The sequence below is a fragment of the Triturus cristatus genome, chromosome 1_1, assembly GCF_964204655.1.
Source record: "Triturus cristatus chromosome 1_1, aTriCri1.1, whole genome shotgun sequence".
NCBI lineage: Eukaryota > Metazoa > Chordata > Amphibia > Caudata > Salamandridae > Triturus > Triturus cristatus.
Window position 1 is genome coordinate 1,297,107,898 of NC_140579.1, and position 22,021 is coordinate 1,297,129,918.

At 46.6% G+C, this 22,021-nt stretch overlaps 1 protein-coding gene across 1 annotated transcript; it reads right to left on the reverse strand.

Moving 5' to 3' along the window:
* Window positions 1–20,153: 20,153 nt before the first annotated feature.
* LOC146871993 (amphoterin-induced protein 1-like) lies at window positions 20,154–21,617 on the reverse strand. Its single transcript, XM_085599804.1, has one exon. It carries the CDS (start codon window positions 21,600–21,602, stop codon window positions 20,154–20,156), a length of 1,449 nt encoding a protein of 482 aa, XP_085455930.1. The 5' UTR covers window positions 21,603–21,617.
* Window positions 21,618–22,021: the final 404 nt, after the last annotated feature.

Consider the following 22,021-nt stretch of genomic DNA (forward strand, 5'->3'; position numbering starts at 1 on the left):
ACTAATGGGCAGACACATACACTTTATCAGTTCATGAACTGCAACACCAAGTTCATAGTGTATTGCATTATTTGCCAATGCAAACTGATTTATGTGGGGAGTACCATCAGGCCACTTAAGGAGCGGATTCAGGAACATATCAGAGCTATCCGCAACAACAACAGGGATTATCCGTTAGCAGCACATTATAACACCATACATAAGGATTCTGAAGTTCTAGGAATCAGATTCCATGGGATCGCGGCACTAAAAGATGATCCCAGAGGTGGTGATAAAACTTTGGCGTTGAGGAAACTGAAAGCCAAATGGTTGATAAAGTTACGATCGGTTGATTTGGGCTTAAATACAGATAGAGAACTTCATGTATTTCTAAAAGACTAAAGGAAGACAAGGGAAACTAATCTCCCTTTACTTTGTGACTTCCGTTATAATCATTACATGATTGGTTGCATTGTGTTTCCACACTCAAGTCGTGTTCATTTTTATCAACTGTCTGACAGGTCCTCTCTGCTGATGACGTTTGTCAAATTAGAAGTGCATTCACACTTGACGGTATACATATACTGTGTTCTTTTGTCAACTTTTCAAGAAATGCATTCAGATTTGACTGTATGCGTTAACTGTGTCAATCTTTGTCAATTGTTTATAAGGTATCCTCTGTTGATGACTCTTGTCAATTTAGAAGTGTGACCATTTTGTTCTGTATGTGAAAATTCATTGCATTATAATTTTTGAGTTGTCTAATGAATTTATTGAACAAGATTATAAACGATGTGCAATATGCAGGTAGTGTTTAATATTCCAACACTTATGTACAATGATATTCTTGACTCTTGTTAATTTAAAAGTGTAGTCACATTACACTATACGCTAAAATTCATTGCATGATCTGTGATTCTTGAGTTTTCTTATTGGATTTATTTAACAAGAGTATAAACGCTGTGCAATATGTAGGTAGTGTTAATTATTCAAAACACTTATGTACAATGGTTTTCTTGGTTTTATGATGAGCACTAAAACTAACCACAACGACACTTGATATAGGTATCTCTACATTTGTTTTCTTTTTTCTCTCTTTTGCCTTTTTCTTAATCTATCAGTGCCCCAGTTTTGATATTATCAAGTATTATTGATTCTTGCTATAAAAACAATGCACCTGGTTTTTATGCTGTATGTGCGCTAGGGCTAACATTATCTCTAAATGCTGACCCTTATAATATGACCCTTGAATTTTGGTGTTTGTGATATTCGATTAAGAGTAATTAGTTATTAATTGGTCACCTTCCTGGGATGTGGCTTTGTTATCTTTGCTCGATTTATTTTATTAGGAATTTATCAACCAGGACAAGGGCAGAAGGTGATTCTTCGTCTTGACTTCCTTTTTATAATTGACCCCGACGCAATTAGGATTATGTGTTATATTTGTTCCATAACATCTTTTAAAAAACCCGATACTGTGCATCGCTATTATTTCATTGCGTTAGTGTGTTTTCAGTATACAACACAAGGGAGTATTTATCATTTCAACATGGCGGCGATGATTCTATGCTGTCCTGTTTTCCTTTCCGCACTCTGTTTTGAGAAATCCGAGTACATGTGACTCTATGGTGTACCACGTGATACCGGCATTCTCACATTTCTAACGGATGCGTTTCTCGGCGTTCACTCAGTAGTTGAACGGTGCGGGTTGCGGTTAGATCTTCTCTTCAGGCGGTGACAGGTAAGAATTATTTGCCAGTTTGTTAAGACTTAAGGATAATGTTTCTCCGTTAACTTAAAGATTACGGGATAACTATGTTCTCGTTTATTTTGTTTGACCTTAGGTAGTGAGTGCACTCTTATCAAGGAGGTAGCACGTCACGTATATCGAGAAGTGTATTGGAGAATTTAACTGATGAGTTTGTACTTACCCTTCATTGGAAGAGACGACAACGTATATATTTTTTCTGGGTATGTTTATATATATAATTCTTTGGAATGGGTCATTTATACCGTTATTCTCCTTGGTACTGTTGGTTAACTAATTTTAAACCCAAAATTTTTTTATGCGTTAGACTATTAAACACCAGTGTAAGTTCTTCTGTCTTTATGCGCACTTATTCACTCGTGACAAGTCACTTCCTCTGATGTTTATTTATGGATGACAGATTGCTACATAATAACAGCAGTTCTTATGTTCGTCGCATATAGCCAATACAACCTATGTTGTGACATCACTTTGATTATGTACTATCGGGCCTTACAACATGACTTTTTACTTAGAGTGATTAGTGATTACTTATTGCTTTGTCCATCCCTTAGATGGTGTGATTGTACATATGATGCTTTGACTTTGGACCTCGCGTTTATGAACTACAGGACTGGAAACATTATCAACTACCTTATTGAGTTTATTGGTGGGTTGATATATCAATCTTTTTTAGTGTATGTGTTGTTCATTTCAGGTTGTACAACACATGTCTATTGTTCTTTACTACCATTTTTGCCCATATTGACTTTCTGGAGCGATTGGTTTTGGGCGTTTTTAGTGGTGCATCTACTTATTTGTACATAAGTTTTCTTATCCTCCGCTTGATCTTAACATCTAAAATAGACTTTGGGAAGTTTGGTTCTTTTCTTGCGCACATCTTTTTTCAGACTATCACCGATGTGGGTGAACACTTAGTTGTGATAATTTTTTATAGTGATTTGTCAAACCGTTTTTACGATTTTGTATGAGAAATGGATGCATTTAGCTTTTGTATTTACTTTTTCCAATCTTGAAAAAGTCTTTTGTAAGACGAAACATGTGTCGGCTGGTCCGTGTATTGGAACTTACAATCCTGCATCAATAAAGAAACGATGAAAAACAGCTAATATCCAAGGGGTCCTGGATTTGTTATCAGACAGCATAATTATTTGTAGGAATTGACCCTATCTTTTTGAAACGGACAGGCATATGTGACTTGAATAAGAACTGACAATTTATATCAGTTGGGTATTTAACCCGTATATTGTGTGGGAGTGCCATTTAAGTCTTCTAAATTTGCAATAATTAATGGATTTAGAACTTTACTCAGGGAAGTTACTTTGCTTCGTTTCATGTAAATTTGTGTAGTAGCTTTTGAGATATTAGCATTACAAAAACGTGTCAGGATTTGTAGGTTAAAAGTTACAGCTTCCTGAACTGTTAGTCCACAAACTGTTTGCAACCCTGATTTTGAGGACAATTTGCAAACCTGAATTTTTAAAAAGGTGCCAGTTTGATTGAATAATAGAGGTTATTCTTCATTGTGTCATTCTGGGTCTGTGAAAGCAAATCTGGGGTCACTGACCCAAAGGCTCTGGATGCCCGGTTCAAAGAGAACATTTTAATTGCAGCCACCTTTACAGAACTAGGGGTACAGTCACCTTGTCCTGAAAACAGATTTAAAAGGCCAGGTAGGGGGCATGGCAGGCACACCCTGACCGCTGATTCTAGGGGGAGGGAACCCCCAATGGACCCCCCCCCAAAGTTTAAAAATAAAAAGTGTGCAAGGACTGCATACTCATCACAGAGTTTGCAAACCCTGAAAGACTCATGCCCCCATTGTCTGCATTCAGAAGTTTCGAGTCTCTGTACAGGGTTCGCAACCAGAGAACACAATTTGGGTCCCTTGCTGTAGCTCCCTGGCTCTGTGTATGGTTTGGTAACTCTGGCCCGTCCATTGTTTAGTTAACATTCTATTTAGGAAAGGTAAGTAAGACCGGACTATTAGCTGCACTTTACATAGAGCAGCTTCACCCATCTATCCCTTCTACAGACCTTATATGACGTCCAGCTAAAAAATGTAGCCTAGTATTCCACTTACTGTTTTCAATACACATTTTCTTGTTTGAAAAGTCCAACCTTTTTGAAGTTGGCTTCCCCAAAATAAACATGCAATATTAGAAAAATATATAACGGGTAAGGTGTAATATGGTCCTCTAATGCCATCTCTGAGGTTGTGGTGACGTTTACCAACCACTCGGCTTTTGGCCTCTTGGTTGATGCTGGTCAGTATTCCTTCTTCCAGTCAGTGTGAGAGAGAGTCCTGCAACATTCAGTGTCTGAGCCAGTTTGGAAAATCCAGCGATTTCCTGATTTTCCTGTATCTTTGTGCCTACGAATCTGCAACTTTTTGTGGACTCTCGCCCAAAGCCTGGTAGTTGAAATTAACTCCTACTGAAAGCAGTTCCACCTGAGCTCAGGAGGAACCTGGACAGCCACACCACACATCAGGATGAGAGGTGATGCAACAAGGTGGTAGAAAATATATGCTGTCTATGGCACATCCAAGGATCTCATGCGTGCGGACCTTGCATTCGTCCTTCGACGCACACATATACATACTGCCAGAGATGAGATGACTGCTCTGGTGGCCACCTAGGCTTCACACAGGCAAGCTGGTAGACTTCAGCCCTGGGCTGCAGGAAAAAGCCTATAGTTCTGCTGTACCCAAACTGGCAGGAGTCTGCAGTTACTCACCTCGTAGGCATTGTCTTCCATTCTTACAAAGAGGAGCACCGTGCATACTCCCCGGGCAGCTCTGCCTGGTAGCAACATAAAACAGACCAACAGTTTCAACAAGTAATTAAACAGTTATTTTACCATTCAGCATCCTTTCGGGTTATTACTGAGTTAGTTTGAAACCAGTGAGAACCTTTCATTTTGATTGGCCCATAAATGAAGCAGGGTGGGGCTTGGAATGTGGATGGCAACCTTTGGCCACAGACTGTCTCCATCATGTTCCTCGTTCGGGAGCAAGAGCTCGCCAGACCTTCCTGGACCTCGGAAAGAAAAATGGATTTGTACAGAACAGACCTCCCCACTGACTCACCCTTCCTTGTCAAATGGACCTAAGAGGCAGTGCTTCACAGACATATGGAAGCTAAACAAGTATTGCAGTGTGCGTGGAACCCTTTAACTGCTCATGTTCATTCTGCGACCATTCAGGCTTAATGAAGCTTACACTTAGGCTGGCCATGCTTTTTGACTTCTGCGTGTGAGCCAGGGCAGCTGGTCTGCTGTTGCCTGTGTGGTCCCTGTTCCATGTGAGATGTCTGCAATGTGCTGAAGCTCTTTTGTGTATGCTAATGAAGCTTGCACTGCTTCTTCCTGTTGTGTAATTTCTCTGACTGCGAGGTGAGCTTGTGTCGATTGTGCTTGCGCAGTGCCCATTCTGTGAGTAGCGGAAGCTTGCACTGCTGCTACCTCACTTTTATTAAGTGCAATTTTGTATATGTCTATTTGCCGCTTACACTGCCGATGTCGACTGCTGCTGATTCACGCTGTACCTACATTGTGTCTGAGGGAAGCTTGCATTGCTGCTGTCCATGGCGTTTTTCTTCTGGCTGTGATTGACGCTTGCTCTGCTGCTCACATGCTGCACCAGTTTGCTGTCTAAGCTGTAGTTGTTCAGTGTATGAGGGAAGCCGACACTGCTACTGCACATGCCATACCTAATTGTGTATGAGGGAAGCTTGCACTGCTATTAACATTTTTTTCCCTAGCCATGACATAATAAAACCACTCAATGAACAGAGATATTCAATAACAGCGTCCGATTTAATTCTTTACATATTACAGACTACTTTACAAATCTGTGCAACCATTGGATTCGCCTTGGACGTAAATAAATAAATAAAATGATAAAATATATTTATATCATATCTATATATGTATGTACTGTATATCTCTAGCTCCAAATTCCGTGCAATAGAGACAAATATTGGCGTCTGCAAGACCTAGGATGCAAGCATCAAGAAAAGGAGACCCCACTCTATCCATCCACCCTTCCCCGCCTTCCTCCTCAATGTCAGAGAGCACCGACAGGCGTGGTTTGGGAGAACTATGGATGTGTACTGCAGAGGGTGAGGGGAGTCATAGACATGTGATACGTCAAACACGCAATAGGATATTGTTTATGAGGATGGAGTGCAACATGGTAGACAGAACATGTGAGAGGATGTCGAGTGTGGGGGATAGGTGCAAACTCGTAGACTGAACATGTGAGACAGGCTATTGTGTATGTAGGTAGGGTGTAAACTCGTAGACTGAACATGTGAGACAGGCTGATGTGTATGTAGGTAGGGTGCAAACTCGTAGACTGAACATGTGAGACAGGCTATTCTGTATGTAGGTAGGGTGTAAACTCGTAGACTGAACATGTGAGACAGGCTGATGTGTATGGAGGTAGGGTGTAAACCAGTAGACTGAACATGTGAGACAGGCGATTGTGTATGGAGCAAGGATGTAAACGCGTAGACTGAACATGTGAGACAGGTTGTTGTGTATGGGAGTGGGGTGTAAACTGTTAGAGTGAACATGTGGCACGCTGTTGTGTGCGTGGAGAAGATACAGACAGATGGACCGTGTAGAGGTGCTGTCCTGGGCAAACTGAAATGCTGAATACATTTTACACAATTCTTGCTAAAACATTTGCATGGCTTCTCATGCCAATAAAGTATTTTGAATGTTATTGCAAGAAATTTCAATGACTTTCCCAGCAAACAGGGGACAGTAGTGTTGGTGTATGTGTGATAGAGGGAGGCAAAGACATTAGAGGGACCGACTGACCCTTATGTCACCGTCTCATATGTTTATCCTTCGAGATTGCACCCCATAAACAACAGCCTGCCTCACATGTTCACTGTATGAGTAGACTGAACATGTGAGACAGGCTGCTGTGTATGGGGTATGGTGTAAACTCAGACTGAACATGTGAGACAGACTGCTGTGTAAGTGGTGTAAACCTGTAGACTGAACATGTGAGACAGGCTGCTGTTTATGGGGTGAAGGGGTAAACCCGTAGACCTATCATGTGAGACAGGCCGTTGTGTATGTGGGTGGGGGCTAAACCGTAGACTGAACAAGTGAGACAGCTTGTTGTGAATGGGGGTGAGGTGTAAAATCATAGACTCAACATGTGAGGCAGGCTATTGTGTATGTGGGTGGGGTGTAAACCCATAGACTGAACATGTGAGACAGGATGCTGTGTATGGGGTGTAAACCCATAGAGTGAACATGTGGCACGCTGCTGTGTGTGTGAAGAAGATACAGACAGATGGACCGTGTACAGGTGCTGTCCTGGGCAGACAAATGCTGAATACATTTTACACAATTCTTTCTAATACATTTGCATGGCTTCTCATGCCAATAAAGTATTTTGAATGTTATTGCAAGAAATCTCAATGACTTTCCCAGCAAACAGGGGAGAGTATTGTTTTGTGTGATAGAGGGAGGCAAAGATATTAGAGGGACTGACTGATCCTTATGTACTGTGTACACTTCCTCATCAACAAACCTAAGCTGTCCAAGCAGACTGACTCCGCGCCCTCCATGGAGAAACTGGAGCAGGGTCACCGAGGAGCAGCTCAACTTCACCCTCAACTGCGACACCCCCACCCCCACAACTGATGCCAACCTCGTAGCCAAAGGACTCCACACTTAGATCTCCAACTGCGCAAACAAGCTCACCCTACTACGCAACTCCGACAGACAGTGCCACAGGAAAGCCACCTGGTTCACCGCCAACCTCCAAGAAGCTAAACGCACCTGCAGACGCCTCGAGAAGAACTGGCGAAACAACAAGACGCCTGAAAACCACACCACCTACAAAGATGCCATGACGGCGGAATACCACCAATACATCACAACCACCAAAAGAACCTTCATTCACAACAAAATCCACGCCAACTCCAGCAACTTCAGGGATCTCTTCACTGTCATCCAGCAATTCACCAAACCCCCCTGTGAAACCACAGACATCACTCCCTCCCAGGACCTCTGCGACAAGCTCGGATCATACTTCCACCTGAAAATCAAGAACCTCTACGACAACTTCAATGACCAAACACGTGACTCCGCAAACAACTCGCCCTCCAGCAACCCCAGCCAGCCCACCATCGCCTCCTGGACACTGATCATGACTGAAGAGACTGCCTCCACCATGAAAGGCATCCACTCGGGGCCCCCACAGACCCCTGCGCACCGCACATCTACCACAGAGCCGCCATCGCACCAGAATTACGACACACCATCAACGCCATCTTCATGACCCGCACTTTCCCCGATGACTGGAAATGTACATTAGTCCGACCCCTGCTCAAGAAACCCACAGCAGATCCCACGAACCTCAAAAACTACCGGCTCATCTCTTTCCTCCCCTCCACGGCAAAAGTTGCAGAGAAGACCGTCAACGCACACCTAACTAAGTTCATAGAAGACAACTCCATCCTCGACCCCTCCCAATCCGGATTCCGCAGCACCCACAGCACCGAGACCGCCCTACTTGCTGCCACAGACGACATCCGCACCCTCCTCAACCAAGGCCACACCGCAGCCCTGGTCCTGCTCGACCTGTCAGCCGCTTTCGACACTGTCTCCCACCGCACACTCGCGGCCTGACTACACGACACTGACATACAAGGAACCGCACTCGAATGGATCCGCTCGATCCTCACAGGCAGAAACCAAAGAGTCAGACTGCCACCCTTCCCCTACGAACCCACAGAAATCAACTGCGGAGTACCCCAGGGATCATAACTCAGCCCAACCCTCTTCAATATCTACATGGCCCCCCTCGCCGCCATCGTCAGACAGCACAGCTTCGGCATAGTATCCTACACCGATGACACCCAGCTCATCTTCTCCCTCACCAAGGACCCCACCACTACCAGACTCAACTTCCAGGAAGGAATGCAGAACGTTGCATCCTTGATGAGCAACAGCTGCCTGAAGCTCAACTCAGGGAAGACAGATGTCCTCGTACTCAGAACCACCCCATCAGCATGGAACAACACCTTGTGGCCCACCGCACTCGGCAGCCCCCCCTACCCCCACAGACCACACCAGAAACCTTGGCATCGTACTCCACACCTCCCTCTCCATGACAAACAGGTCAATGCAGTCACGTCCAGCTGTTTCAACACCCTCCGCATCCTCCAAATGACCTTCAAATGGCTCCCCCCGGAGTCAAGGAAGACAGTCACACACGCTCTCATAACCAGCAGATTGGACTACGGAAACGCCCTCTATGCCGGCATCAACAAGTCTCTACTACACAAGCTCCAGACGATACAGAACACCGCAGCCAGACTCGTCCTCGGCATCCCCCGACATGAGCACATCAGCCAACACCTAGGGAACTTCCACTGGCTCCCCATCAAGAGGAGAATCGCATTCAATATACTCACCCACGCCTATAAATGCCTCCACAACACAGGACCTCATACCTCAACAAGAGAATCACCTTCCACGTACCCAAACGAAACCTCCGATCCGCCAACCTCGCCCTCGCCGAAACCCCGTGCATCCGCAGAGACAGAACAGGTGGAGGAGCCTTCTCCTACATCGCAGCCAAGTCCTGGAACGAGCTTCCCATCGACATCAGACAAGCCCCCTCCCTGAACACGTTCAGGGCGGCACTCAAGACCTGGCTTTTCAACTGAACTGAATGGAACTGCTGCTCTCCCCCCCTCCCCAGCGCCTTCAGACCCTCACAGGTGAGCAGTGCGCTTATAGTTCCCTGATTGATTGATTGATGTCACCGTTCCAATACAGACACGCTCACATACTTCCAAGCTTGTTCGATTCAGATTAGGAATAACAACATTCTGGGCATACCCAGGGCTCTCAGTGAGCCAGGTCCCTCCAGGTCTCAGACCAAGTAGTAATTATAAACAGGCATTGAAACTGGTCCTTATTGGCCTTTATATCATTGTCCTTAACTCTACTAGTAAAAACATTGATCGATTTCTTCAAAATTCATGTAAAAATGTTTAGGTAATCCATCTCAGTGATTTCGTTCCTGTTTATATTTCACTTGTTTTACTTCATCTTGCATTTTCTAAGAGTGTCAGCTATTCCTGTTTTTTTTTCTTCTTTTTCTGTGTAGTATATTACTCTTGCAAACTCCCTACTTTCAATTCACCTCCAAATGTTCATAATAGACCACAACTGAGAGGTCTGGAGTTGCGGCTGAAGGCAGTGTGTGTTTATCACAGTGCCTGTCAGTGGGTTAGAAAAGTTTTCCGAATACATGGTCCTCCAATACATGTCCTATAGGCAGAGCACACAGAGCAATGGTCATGTACTCCAGCTGTAATTGTGATTCTGTGCAGATGTGTGTGTGACGGAGGTATACAGTTATCAAAATATTGCCAAGGCAACTGTAAAATGAAAATGCAGTGCTTACAGGTGAGTAGGTGTAATTTGTGTTTGGGGTGGTGGAGAGAAGGATATTCGAGAAAGTGCATCCAGGAGACAGCGAAAAGAGAGTGCTGAAGAGGAAAAAAGGAGTTTTAAGCTATGCAGATGTACGAGTTTCGGAGAGAGAAAGGGCATATATGCCTAACACAGAACTAAAATAACAGGAGTGATTGAGACAGTTTGAAGACCACTACCCCTTCCGTAGGCCTTAGTAATTTTTAATTCACAGTCTCACAATTACAGAATTGAAGCATTTTCAATATTGATTATTCACGAAAAATCGTTGTTGTTTCTCATTTATCTTAAACCGCTAACAGTGAATGGCAAAGCCATTAGTACTGGTTGACTTTAGGTGTATGCCGGGTGTTGTGTTATAGATCTGGATGCAATAACAGAAAGCTCAGAGGCACCAAAATATTGGTTGGGTGGCGCACTATACGAAGCACAACAAATCTAGTTGACATATTTAAGCCACACTCTTGATTCCATAGAGACCGCAGACACTGTTTTAATCCCACAAAAGCCCTGGGTATACTGTTTAAATGGTCAATATCATAGCGGGGACGTGGATTTGTAACTGTATACTGCTGCCTGTGGTGGTTTTTTTACACAGTAGACTAAAGATGCACATATCTCCCTAATGCCTGCTCTCTCTGTCAGTCCAAAGATGTTTCAACGTTTGAGTTTCTAGATCAGACAGAGAGGCTGGCAGGTAAATATCAAAGAGGGTGGGTGATGGGTTTGGACGACAAATTCTGCCAAAGCAAGAACAGCTAGTTATAAATGCAGAGATAGCGTGGATAATCAGAGAGTGTCTAATAAATACAGGGAGATTTAAACTGCAAAGAGATGTGGATTGAACAGTAAATATTATGAAGAAGTATAGGTTTGTATGTCTGTAGCTGTCCGAAGCGGATGAGGCTGTCTGACATGTCTCTAGTACCCACTATCGAGTAGTCTTTCTTTGTGATAGCTCCTCTGAAGACCACATAATATTCGTCCTCACACCGCCAGTCTGTGGCTGATGAGAACACATCCAATGTGATGATACCTTCAAAAGGTGGCCTTATACTGAGATTCTGGTTGGTGTAATTGAAGCTTTTTATTATTATTATTAATAATCATTTATAGAGCGCAACTATCACCCAACGAACATCTTGGTGCTAATAACTTATCAGTATAGAAGAGAGTTACACTAGGTCAATTTGCTACAGCAGTCCATTGCCGGGTGAAAAGCCAGGTTTTCAGGTTTTTCCTGAAACTCAACAGATTGGTATCGGTTCTTAAAAAGAGTGGCAGATTGTTCCATAATTGAGCAGCTCTGACCTGGAAGGCTCTGCCTCCAAATCGTGTCTTTTTAAAAGATGTTACAGACACCAGACGAGCAGAGGATGAACTCAAAGTTTGTTTGGGCTGATAGAGTTCAACCTTTTGTTAAAGAGACTCGGGTCCCTTGCCATTTAATGCCTTATGCAGGATGTACAGAGCCTTAAAAATGCACCTTTCCTTTACTGGAAACTACGCAGCGTAGCCTCTCTTGGTTAATCTGTCTGTCCAGAGTTTCTAACCCTGCCTTGGCTCTGGGGTAACGCCATAGTCTGAGCCTTTGAGGTGGTCGTGCGTCTATCCCACTGAATATCTGTCCTAAGGAGCTTCACAAAACAGGGTGGGGCTGAACGAGGGATACGTGGAGGGTCAGGATGCTTGGCCAGGGGCAGGAAGGTGCTGCTGCCAGCTGGAAGCAGAACGTGTGGCATGGAGACCAGGGGTGTAGCTATCATTACTGCAATCCGTGCAGTGGCACTGGTGTCAAAGGGTGTGAGGGTCCCACTGCATCCCAGTTGTGGATGTCTTAGACTCAAAGCCGCTGGAATGGAACAAACCCCTTGCTCTGCCACGGAGTGGAGGCATGCAGCAGTCCACAGAGACTCGAAGAGAAACAGAGCTGGTGAGGGGGAAGCTGGCAGGGTGCAAACTAGTATGCGCCTTGTCACTGAAAGAGTGAGAGAGAGACCCCTCTAAAGGGACAGGGACATAGAGAGCACAAGCGTGAGAGAGAGAGCCCAAGAGCCCTCTTAAGAGACACTGTGGAACACTAACCCACAGCAGAGACTGGTGTTATGGGGCACTAGGTGCACAACACAGCCTCTCTTATGCATGATGAACAGCCATGCACCAGGAATTGCACGAATACACACTGAGCAAGCACAACCAACATACACATACACACTAGTGCGCGTACACTTACACTGCTACAGGCACACTTACGAAGACATGCTTACACTAACGCACATGCCTCCAACATACGTCTTCACACTCACCCTAATAGCTTCTACAAACATGCGTGCGCTTCTTCCTCTTTTTTTGCTTAGTAAGCTTTCTACCGCCCTCTTTCCATCTCCCCTCAGAAGACTTATTAGACTCACAGCATTAGTAACCCTATGCTTGTCTGTGTGCCAGCAATCGCACACTACGGAAACAGAGGCCATTGCATGTTTTTGCTAGAATGGATGACCACCTCACTTCAGGGCCATTATGAATCATAGGGAGCCCTGACCTGGTCTGTGCTGTGGCACACTTTTTAACAGGGGTTCCCCGTCACAGTGAATGCACTGGCCCCTGTGCAGCTGTAAACTTGCGTCTGTCCTGGTGGCAGCGGATTAGTAAAAGGTGACCTAGGTGTTTGAAGCCGCCGGTCTGCCAGCGGCAAACCAACCTGAAACTGAAAAGGGGGCAGAAATCCCCCTACAGTGAGTGATTGTACCTGCCAGAAGGGGGGTGGCTGAGGGATCTACAGGACCCTCTATGTCCCTTTCCATGGGGTGTCCCCAGGCGATGCACTCCCTGACCACTCCTTTACCTCTGTCCCCCCCAAAGTGTTTTCACATCTGCATACAGCCATGTCCCAATGCAAATAAAGAAATGCCTCACTGAAATGTCTACGGCACTACAATGGTGCTGTCATATCTGTATTACAGAAGGGGCCACAAAAGTGGCTGTGGTCCCTTCTGTAACACCGAAGTGCACAAAAAGGACACACACATGCCTTTTGATAAGGTCATTGCGAACTCTGTCTCCTCTCTTGAACTTCTCACCTACAAGATATTATAAGGTGTTATTCACATGAAGGCAACTGAACCAAAACAAGACTGCAGCACCCATAATGCTTCAGGCTTTTGCACAAATGGTCAGGACTGGAAACAATGTCCATAATGACCTGGAGTGAGGTGGTCACCCTATTGTCAGAGGAGACTCCAAACAGGCTGCTCTCCCCAGCAAACTACTCACTCATCTATCTCTCACCTGATTCCACCTCTCTCCGGCAGCCCACCCCAGCAGAACCCTCCCTGGCCACTCACCCAGCAGATCTTTTCCTTCTCTGCCTCTCACTTGAGTCCTCACTGGTCGCTGACCATAATGGAGACCAAACTCATACAACTCAACAGCCATACCTGCCAATGGACCTCATGTCATGTTTTAATTCTTCTGCCAATCCTGGCTTAAAATGCTAAACAACAAGTCCCAGGGTGCGATGTGCTATTGGCTACTATGCCAGGACTGACTGTAAGCATCATGTATTTACATTTATAAAGCGCGCTGTAACTCTACGGGCATCCTGGCGCTGAGACACAGTAAAAAGAAGGTGAAGCGCAAACTGCAAACTGAGCCGGCCAGCTGGTTACACTCTAGGAAAGAGCCAGGTCTTAACTTTCTTACGGAACAGCAGCAGATCCTGTATTTGTCTCAATTCCGGGGGGAGGCTGTTCCACAAGCGCGCGGCTGCTACGCCGAACGCTCGTCCACCCATGGTAGATCTTTTTATCCTTGGGATTATTACCAAATTAGCTGCCGAAGAACGCAGGCTACGTACAGGTACATACCAACTAAACCTATGTTGAAGCGGTTTAGGACCAAGCCTGTGAAGTGCTTTAAAAGCAATACACAAGGACTTGAACAATATCCTTTGTCTCACCGGGAGCCAATGCAGCTAATCTAATGCCTGAGAAGTTGATGATCTATGTGTTCTCATTAAAACAAGCTTTGCTGCTGCCGCCTGCATGCTCTGGAACCGCGAGACCAAATAGCTCGGAGACTCCAGCAACAGAGCGTTGCAGTAATCCAGGCAGCTGAGAACAACCCACCTGGCCACTGTGCCTCTTACCTGAGGAGGCAAAAGTGGTAACACCTTACGAAGACCTCTAATGAGCATATAGGAGTTCCCAACTACTTTTTTTACATATGATTCCAGGTTAAGCTTATCATTAAAGCTGTCCCCCAGATTACGCACTGTGCTCACGGGTACCAGAGGTGCATCTGTAGGGAACGGCGAAAAATTAGATGGTAAAACCGTCGGCACTCTGCCCACCCCACAGTGCAAAATCTCCGTTTTGGCATTATTAAATTGCAGCGCATTGTTCCTCAGCCATGACACCATTTCACACATTTCATCCATGACATAAGGCTACTTGGGAGCTTTTTTCAACTCGACCAATCACCATAGTGGAAACGACTCAAGTCAATAAATGCAAAAGGCTCTTCAAAAGCCGCACAGCCCACTAGACCAATCTACAACTCTATTATTCATTCAGCAGACCACCCAGTACTCAAAGTAGCAGACCCCTTTCCTGCCGCTCACCTCAACACACCCAATCTCTATCACTCACACAGCAGATACCACCCTCAGAGCTCTTCCCAGTTTCGTGGAGGAGTAGCTCATCTAGTCCAGGGTTTTTGCTTTGCATTATGAGACTTGTAGCCCTTATGTTATAATGGGGTCAAATTTTGCCGCCAGCTCCATGGGAGCAGGACACCATGGGGCAGATTTACAAGCCCTGTATACCAATTTGGCGTCATTTTTCGCATGTTAAAAATTATGCAAAAGTGGCGCAAGGGGCTTGTAAATCTGCTCCCATGTTTACAGTCTTGAACTTTAAAAAATCTGTGCCATGCAGTGTTCCAATGTGAGCAAACCAAGACTACCACTCCCAGAATGCACCAGGTTGCCAAAGGATGGCCGTAGGAGACACAGTGACCAGATAAATTGAAGAGAGGTGTAAACAATCAGTTACCCACTGAGACAGAATTCCATGCAGCCATAAAAAAGCCCAAGTCAGTCTCTCACCTCAGTAGATGTCTTGATTGTCACACACCCAAAGTTATCAGATAACTTAACGTATTCAAGGATGCAATGTCACAGATTTTTTACTTTCAAATCATTGTTTTCAGTTGAGTTCCACTTAGTATGCATTGCGTGTTTACATGGAAACCCAGCACATGATAAACATGTTCTTTGCGACATAGACTCCTCTGCTAACCATACTTATAAGAGACACACATCACCCCCAAGAGACTGGCATTAACCCTATGGGTGTCATCTGCTAGTATTGGTTCACCTGCCAAACCCTCCAGGCACTCATCCCATCAGAGTGCAACTTACTATTACAACCTCTGTGGTTTTATAATAGAACAAACAAGACTACAAGTCCCAGGATTCAAAGACAAAGCTTGACTAGAGCAGCTAATAATGCATGGACCTGTGAAATTGGGCTAGGTACACCTGGAACCCCGCACCAAACTTTCCTCGCATAAGTGCCATCTGGCCATCCACCTGCCCCATCGGGTAAAATCCGCACCGTCAATCACCCAGTGAGACAGGTTCCTTCGGCACTCGCCCTCGTTCCGCCTCAGAGCCCATTCCTCTCGTCACGCATGGCAGCGCCTTATGTTCCAGGCGCCTCAACGCCATCCCACCCCTGTATAAATACCGCAGCGTCTGCTCGTGGGTTTGCGGTGGAGTGTTTCCCGTCCCTGAGCTGGCATTGCTCGTTGTTTCATACAACGCTGTGACTGCAGCACAGGGTAAGAGCCAGGCCTCCATGCTCGTGCTGGAATGTGAAGCCCTGTAGGGTCCGTGGTTCGCCGTCATTGGTGTCTCTGAATGTGACTGGTGCTAACAGTGATGATACAGACGCTTGCGAGCCCTCGGGGCCCAAGATTGCTGTGTTTCAAGAAGATTAATGAGGGTACATCCCTATGAGTGTCTCTCGGGCCCACGGATGGCTGTATTTGGAGCACAGCAGTAAACTCAGTGTTACATTTACTCTTTAGACCAAGGGCTGGCTTTGTTGGGTGTCACGTGCAGTCGTCAGAGCTTCAGAAGGGATACACTCCAGGTGACATTTCTTGGAGACCACGGATGGCTGCACCCTCACTGTCACGTGTCAGACTAGAGGTCTCCTGGTGCTCCACATACACTCACATGAGATCATCTCTGTGGAGTGGATCCTACGTGCCCTGCAGTGCCACCGTCACAAAGCTTCTGTATGTGCTCTGAGACAGGGTGTCCATCATGCGATGCTGACTCATGACCCTACACCAACACATATGAAATCATAATTTCCCTCTCCACCCACTGTGGCTTGCAAACGATGCTACACACAAGGCCTACAACATAACATGTGGTACCACATCCCATTACTAGACCACCTACTATGTCACAGATGTGGGAGCCCACCAACAGCATCTCATACACCTAAAGTCGGGGACAGGGGGACCCTCCCAATGCCCGCTCTGCAGCACCCCAGGTCTTGCAGACTCTTCTCACCTGTATCCATGCAGCTCTGGCACAGCCATGCTCCTCATGCCAAACAAGTGTATTCTGGAAGATCTTTTTCAGAGTTCCCACCTAGGCCACTCTTCCAGTCACAGTGAAGTTTAATTTCGTATCTCGTGCTCTTTGCAGACGTCATCAGACACTCAAGGGTCTCCTTCCAAAGGGGAGGACAGACATGTGGAGACAGGAAGACGTCTTCAGTGCAGGAGAGTCCTTGAGTTATTGCCAAGCATCGGCCTTAAGCTTCTCGTCGGACCTGACCAATGTTCTGTCCCTCCTGCCTTCATCACAGAGTGAAACCACTGACGTAGCCATGAGAGTCCACCACATAACATGGCAGACAGTCATTCAGCTCCAATGGGGGGAGGGGGCATCTACACAAACTCAGCATGAAACAATATAGACTGGAACAAGTCAACATACAGTCAACAAACCAGGGATGGAGGTGTGTGACTATGTCCTCAAAGCCATCACTGGTCAGAAAGGGTCTGTTGTGGACGAAGGTGATAACCAGACATATGTGCGATGGACGCTCTGGAAAGACAGACTCAGCAGACAATAATAGAGATAGCACAAACCACCTGCTCTGGAATAAGGGTTTCCCTAGGCTGGACTAAGTGTGGTACTGACCCAAAGAGGTCACATGGGTGGCGTCACTCCTGAGGATTAGCTCTGCCAGACTCGAGCAGGCGCGGCAATCACTGCATCTCCTGGTGAGGCAAGGTCATCAGAGGTGACTGCATTGACTCCAGAGGGTCTGCTTTGATGGGGTGGGGTCTCCAGAACTGGACACCGTTGCTCCAGAGGAGCTGACAAGGAATCACATCAAGTACCTGGTGACTGAAGGTGAGGCAGACCTATCTACCTGTGCCCTTTGTAAGGACATAGTTGGAGTCCTCACTGGCAGTCTAGGGCGGCAGACTACATGGATGCGGGGTGGGTGGGACACCGCGGAATATGCTCTACCAGGATGAAAGACAGCTTGGAGTGAAGTGACAATGGGTCCTTTTCTAAGGGAGATGAAAGGAAACGGGGGTCAATGGATTGGGTGCGGCAGTGGGCCTGCCCGGGAGAAAAGCACGTTTGAAGATGGTGGCCACACACATTGTGTTATCAGGATTCTACCATGAGAGCATGGAAGGAAGACACTCGGTGTTGTCCCCCGGGAGGGATGTGAGGAAATGGAAGACAGGGTGCCCTGCCCAGAAAGAGAGAACACTGTTTCCCCCCTAGGATAGTGGGAGGGGATCCCAAATGGATTTCCCTACAAGAAATCCGGTAACATTCAGGGCATTTCCTGCAAGGGTTGACATTGCATTTGCTGGTGCAGTCAGTTTGGTGTAGCTGCCTGATGTGTATGTGTTTACATTCAAAGATTCCTATTTTGTGTAAATTCGTAAGGAGATAAATATGCTTTTGCAGTGGTAATTGGTTCGGCTCTGGGTCAGCAAGAGATGGGTTCATGGCTAGAAAGATGAATCTGCGATTTCTTCTCTTTGCTTTTAGGGAGAGATGTTGAGATGTGGTTGTTGTTGGAGTGAGTAGGAGGCTAAGAGAATGGAGGTGCTACTGTTGCATTTATGGTTACCAGAATTGGTGTGTTGTGCTGTTTTTTTAATGAAGAGAATTGGATGGTGTTTATGGTTTGGAAGAGCTCAGCCTGTAGATCTATAATAATAAGAGGTTTATAATGTCTTTTGTACTTAGGAGAGTTTGCTTCTGTTCGTTAGATTTATGGTCTGGAGAGTTGGAGTGTTTCTGTTTTGCTGTGCTCACGGTGTTATATGTGCATACGATTAAGGTGTGTTGTTTATGGTGATGGTTGGGGAGTAGGATGGTTGGTTTGCACATGTTTATGAGAGTTTTTCTGTGTAGGTTTTGATGATGGCTAAGAAGGTGACAGTCTGTTTTCTGCCAGGTATATTACGGTTTTTTGCTGTTGATTAGGAGAGTGAATGTTTTGATTGTGCAGAGTGTACATGGGTATAGATGCGTTTATTTTGGTGGCAGGGATGGTGAAATGCTTCTTGTCATGTCTGGTATTCTTCTGTAGAAGTTATGTTTGTTATGTTGATGCCTAGGGTGTAGACTGAGTCATGGCGGCTCTGTGTTGTGTGTGTTCCAATAAAATGGAGATGTGTTTTTCCTGCTGAGATTAGGCGGGTGCTGTTGCTGTACTCGTGCTCGCTGTGAAATGGATCTGATGTTACAATGGCGTGAACAGTGTAGGGAACTATTATGGTTATCAGGGTGGATATGTATTGGCTGTGTGCATTTTTAAGAGACTTCAGATCGGTTTTCTTGTTTTTAGAAGATCGTTTATGTTTATCGTGTTGTTTTTGAGGAGAGTGCAGATGTGCCTTGATGAGGGAAATATGCTAATTGTTGCTTAATTCTGGAGCCCGGGCTTCAGCTGCACTGGGGGAAGAGATGTCTTGCCTGACACCCTGATCATATATTGCAGAGAGCTTGCGTTTTACAGGCTGTTCACAACTCGCAAGGTGGTGACCTCACCGGGGGTAGTGAGGGCGACAAAACATGGGGCGCGCGAGCTGGGTGAATGGCGCATCACAAGCTGGTGTGCACCCTGTGAAGTGACATAACATCACAATGGCAGATGTGGCATTGCAGCAGGTGGGAGAGAATCACATGCTATGTGTGAAGTCGGGACTGGCATTCCTGGGGCCAGTGAGACAGCACAGTCTTCGCACCCTCGCGCAGTGATGCAGCGCCACGGAGAAGAGCAGGAGCGCCAGACGCTAGGCCATCGAGGAGTCACCATAACACCTGGGCCCTCTTACATCGAAATGAGTGCAGTGGTGCCAGCAAAGGAAATAACACGAGGGATATGTGCTTCGAGGTTGGCTATGATGACAGGGCAGGACGACTGGTGGTACGAAATAGGACCCCTTCATATCCAACCGGAAAAGCCTTGGGTGTATGTTTGAGGACATGTCGAGCTCCCAGATGAAGGCACCAGACCCTTAGGATACACAGCAGTGGTCTACAGGGAAGGTACAAGATTGTCACACAGGCCAGTGCCTTTGAAAGACCAGTAGATTTGGGGGAAAGACAGAGGTGGCTTACTCTGCCTTAGCCCTAACAGGCTTTCATACGCTTGTTTTATGGCTCAGTTGTCAGTAACTTTGTAAAAAGGAGGTATGTCTGAAGATGCACAAGGGAGCCTTGCAGGGTTGGGTGAGAAGAACAATTTCCATCTCTGCCATAACTTTGCCTCGCTCTCCTGTCCCCAATATCTAAACTCTTATCGCACTCACCCTTCCCCTCTAGCATGGCTTAACTATGATGCCATCTCGTCTCTTGTGGCTGTCACACCACAATGGGGGTATCTGAGAAGACAGAGCTGATGTAGCCGGGGTCTGACATTTTCCGGGGTTGCTTCTGTGCACGCTTGCCATCTGGACCCTTCTGGGCCCCATTAGGCTTGAGCTTGCCATTCTGGTCTTGCAGGTTGCCAGAGGGTTCAATGAAAGCAACATGCCTATTGAGGGCCACCTTGTCGCTGGCTGTTTCGTGGTTGGGTGTGGCACTCAACTTGGAGGAATGGATGCTGTCCTCATTCTCATCTTCCTTCTTCTCATCCCCCCGGCAGCAGCAGCGGCAGGGAGTGAGGTACAGGTAGATGAGCACCAGGATGACGCTGGTGATGCAGCCAACCAGAGTGGTGTAGGCCGTGTTGAGGGTGTCCTGGTGCCCATGTTGGGTGAAGTTGTACACCATCAGGGTGACAAACAGTGTCTCATTAAACAACTCACTCTCAGCATAGCAGGTGTATGTGCCTCTGTCCTCAGCCTTGATTGGGCAGATCTGCAGGCTCCCATTAGCCAAAACTGCCATGGTCCTATTTGTGCTGTGGCTGACCCTGGGTGGCACAAGTTCATTGTTGGGGGTCACCCAGACTTGTGTCATCCCCCTCTGCTTAGTGTCACAGTCAATGGTCACCGTTTCCCCCAGGTAGACTTCCACGTCAGATTCCTTGATGACGCTGCAGTTCATGAACTGCACCCCATCCAGGCTGAAGATGCTCACTGTCGGCTTCTCCAAGGTCATCATGATGCACTTGAGATCCTCGTGGAAGTCCACCACGGACACGAGCTGGCCAATATGCCAATGCATAAAAAGGCTGTAGAGCTGGCAGTCGCAGGTCAGTGGGTTGCTGTGGAGATACAGACCATTCCCGATCCAGGCCGGCAAGTCTTTCAAGTCCGGCACCGGCAGCGTCTTGAGTTTGTTGGATGAGAGGTCAAGGAGAAGCAGCTCGGGCAGCTTAGCGCCATCTTGGACTAACTCCAGAGGGAATCGAGTGATGTGATTCTGGCTCAGGTAGAGCTTCTGCAGACTTGACATATCGTCAAAGGCGGTACGGTCGATGTGGGCAATGAGGTTATTGTAGAGCAGCAACACCTGCAGCTCTTGTAGTTCGCTGAAGAGGTTCTCATCCAAGGACTTGATCTTGTTAGAGGACAGGTCGAGGTGCTTAATGTGGGGTACCAGCAGGAAGGCCTCTGTGGAGACAAAGGTAAGTTCATTGTGGCTGAGCAGCAAGGAGTGCAGGCGATTAAGGGGGGTATGTAGCCACTCGGCCCGCAGCCGGGTCAGGCTGTTGTAGCTGACGTCCAAGACGGCCGTGTAACGCGGCAGTTTGTTGGGGATGGTGAGCAGCTCTTTCTTCGAGCAGCTGACGATGTTGCTGGCGCAGATGCAGGTTGTGCGGCAGTTCAGCTCTGATCCTTCTACACTTAGGGCCCGGAAGCTCATCAGACACAGGGCCAAGAGCCAGGGAATGTGTTGGGACCACATCATGATTTCATAGAACAGGGCATTGACGCGCCTCTCTGAGCTTGGCAGAGCCGGCAGGAACTGGTGTGCCAGCAAAGAGTGGCTGTTCCTGTGATGCAGTTAGCTGGGGAGGGCTGGCCCCCCGCCACCTCTTGCTGATGCATTAGTCACCGGTATCATGCTGTCATTACCTGCAGCTGGCCAGCAGTGGCTCACAGTGGTCTTTGAGAGCTTAGCTGCTCTTTTTGTTGCACTGCATAAGAGTCAGAGACGTTGCATCGCTTCAGGTAAAGGGGTATAGCAAGAGATGTGAATGGAATCAGCCCATGTTTGCAGACCCCCGGTCTCTAATACTCTTAGAAGGCCTGTTTGCAATCCATTCCTCTAACCCTGGTTCA

Coding starts and splice junctions, on each gene's coding strand:
- LOC146871993 (XM_085599804.1), bottom strand. CDS start 21,602: ATGAGCTTCCGGGCCCTAAGTGTAGAAGGATCAGAGCTGAACTGCCGC.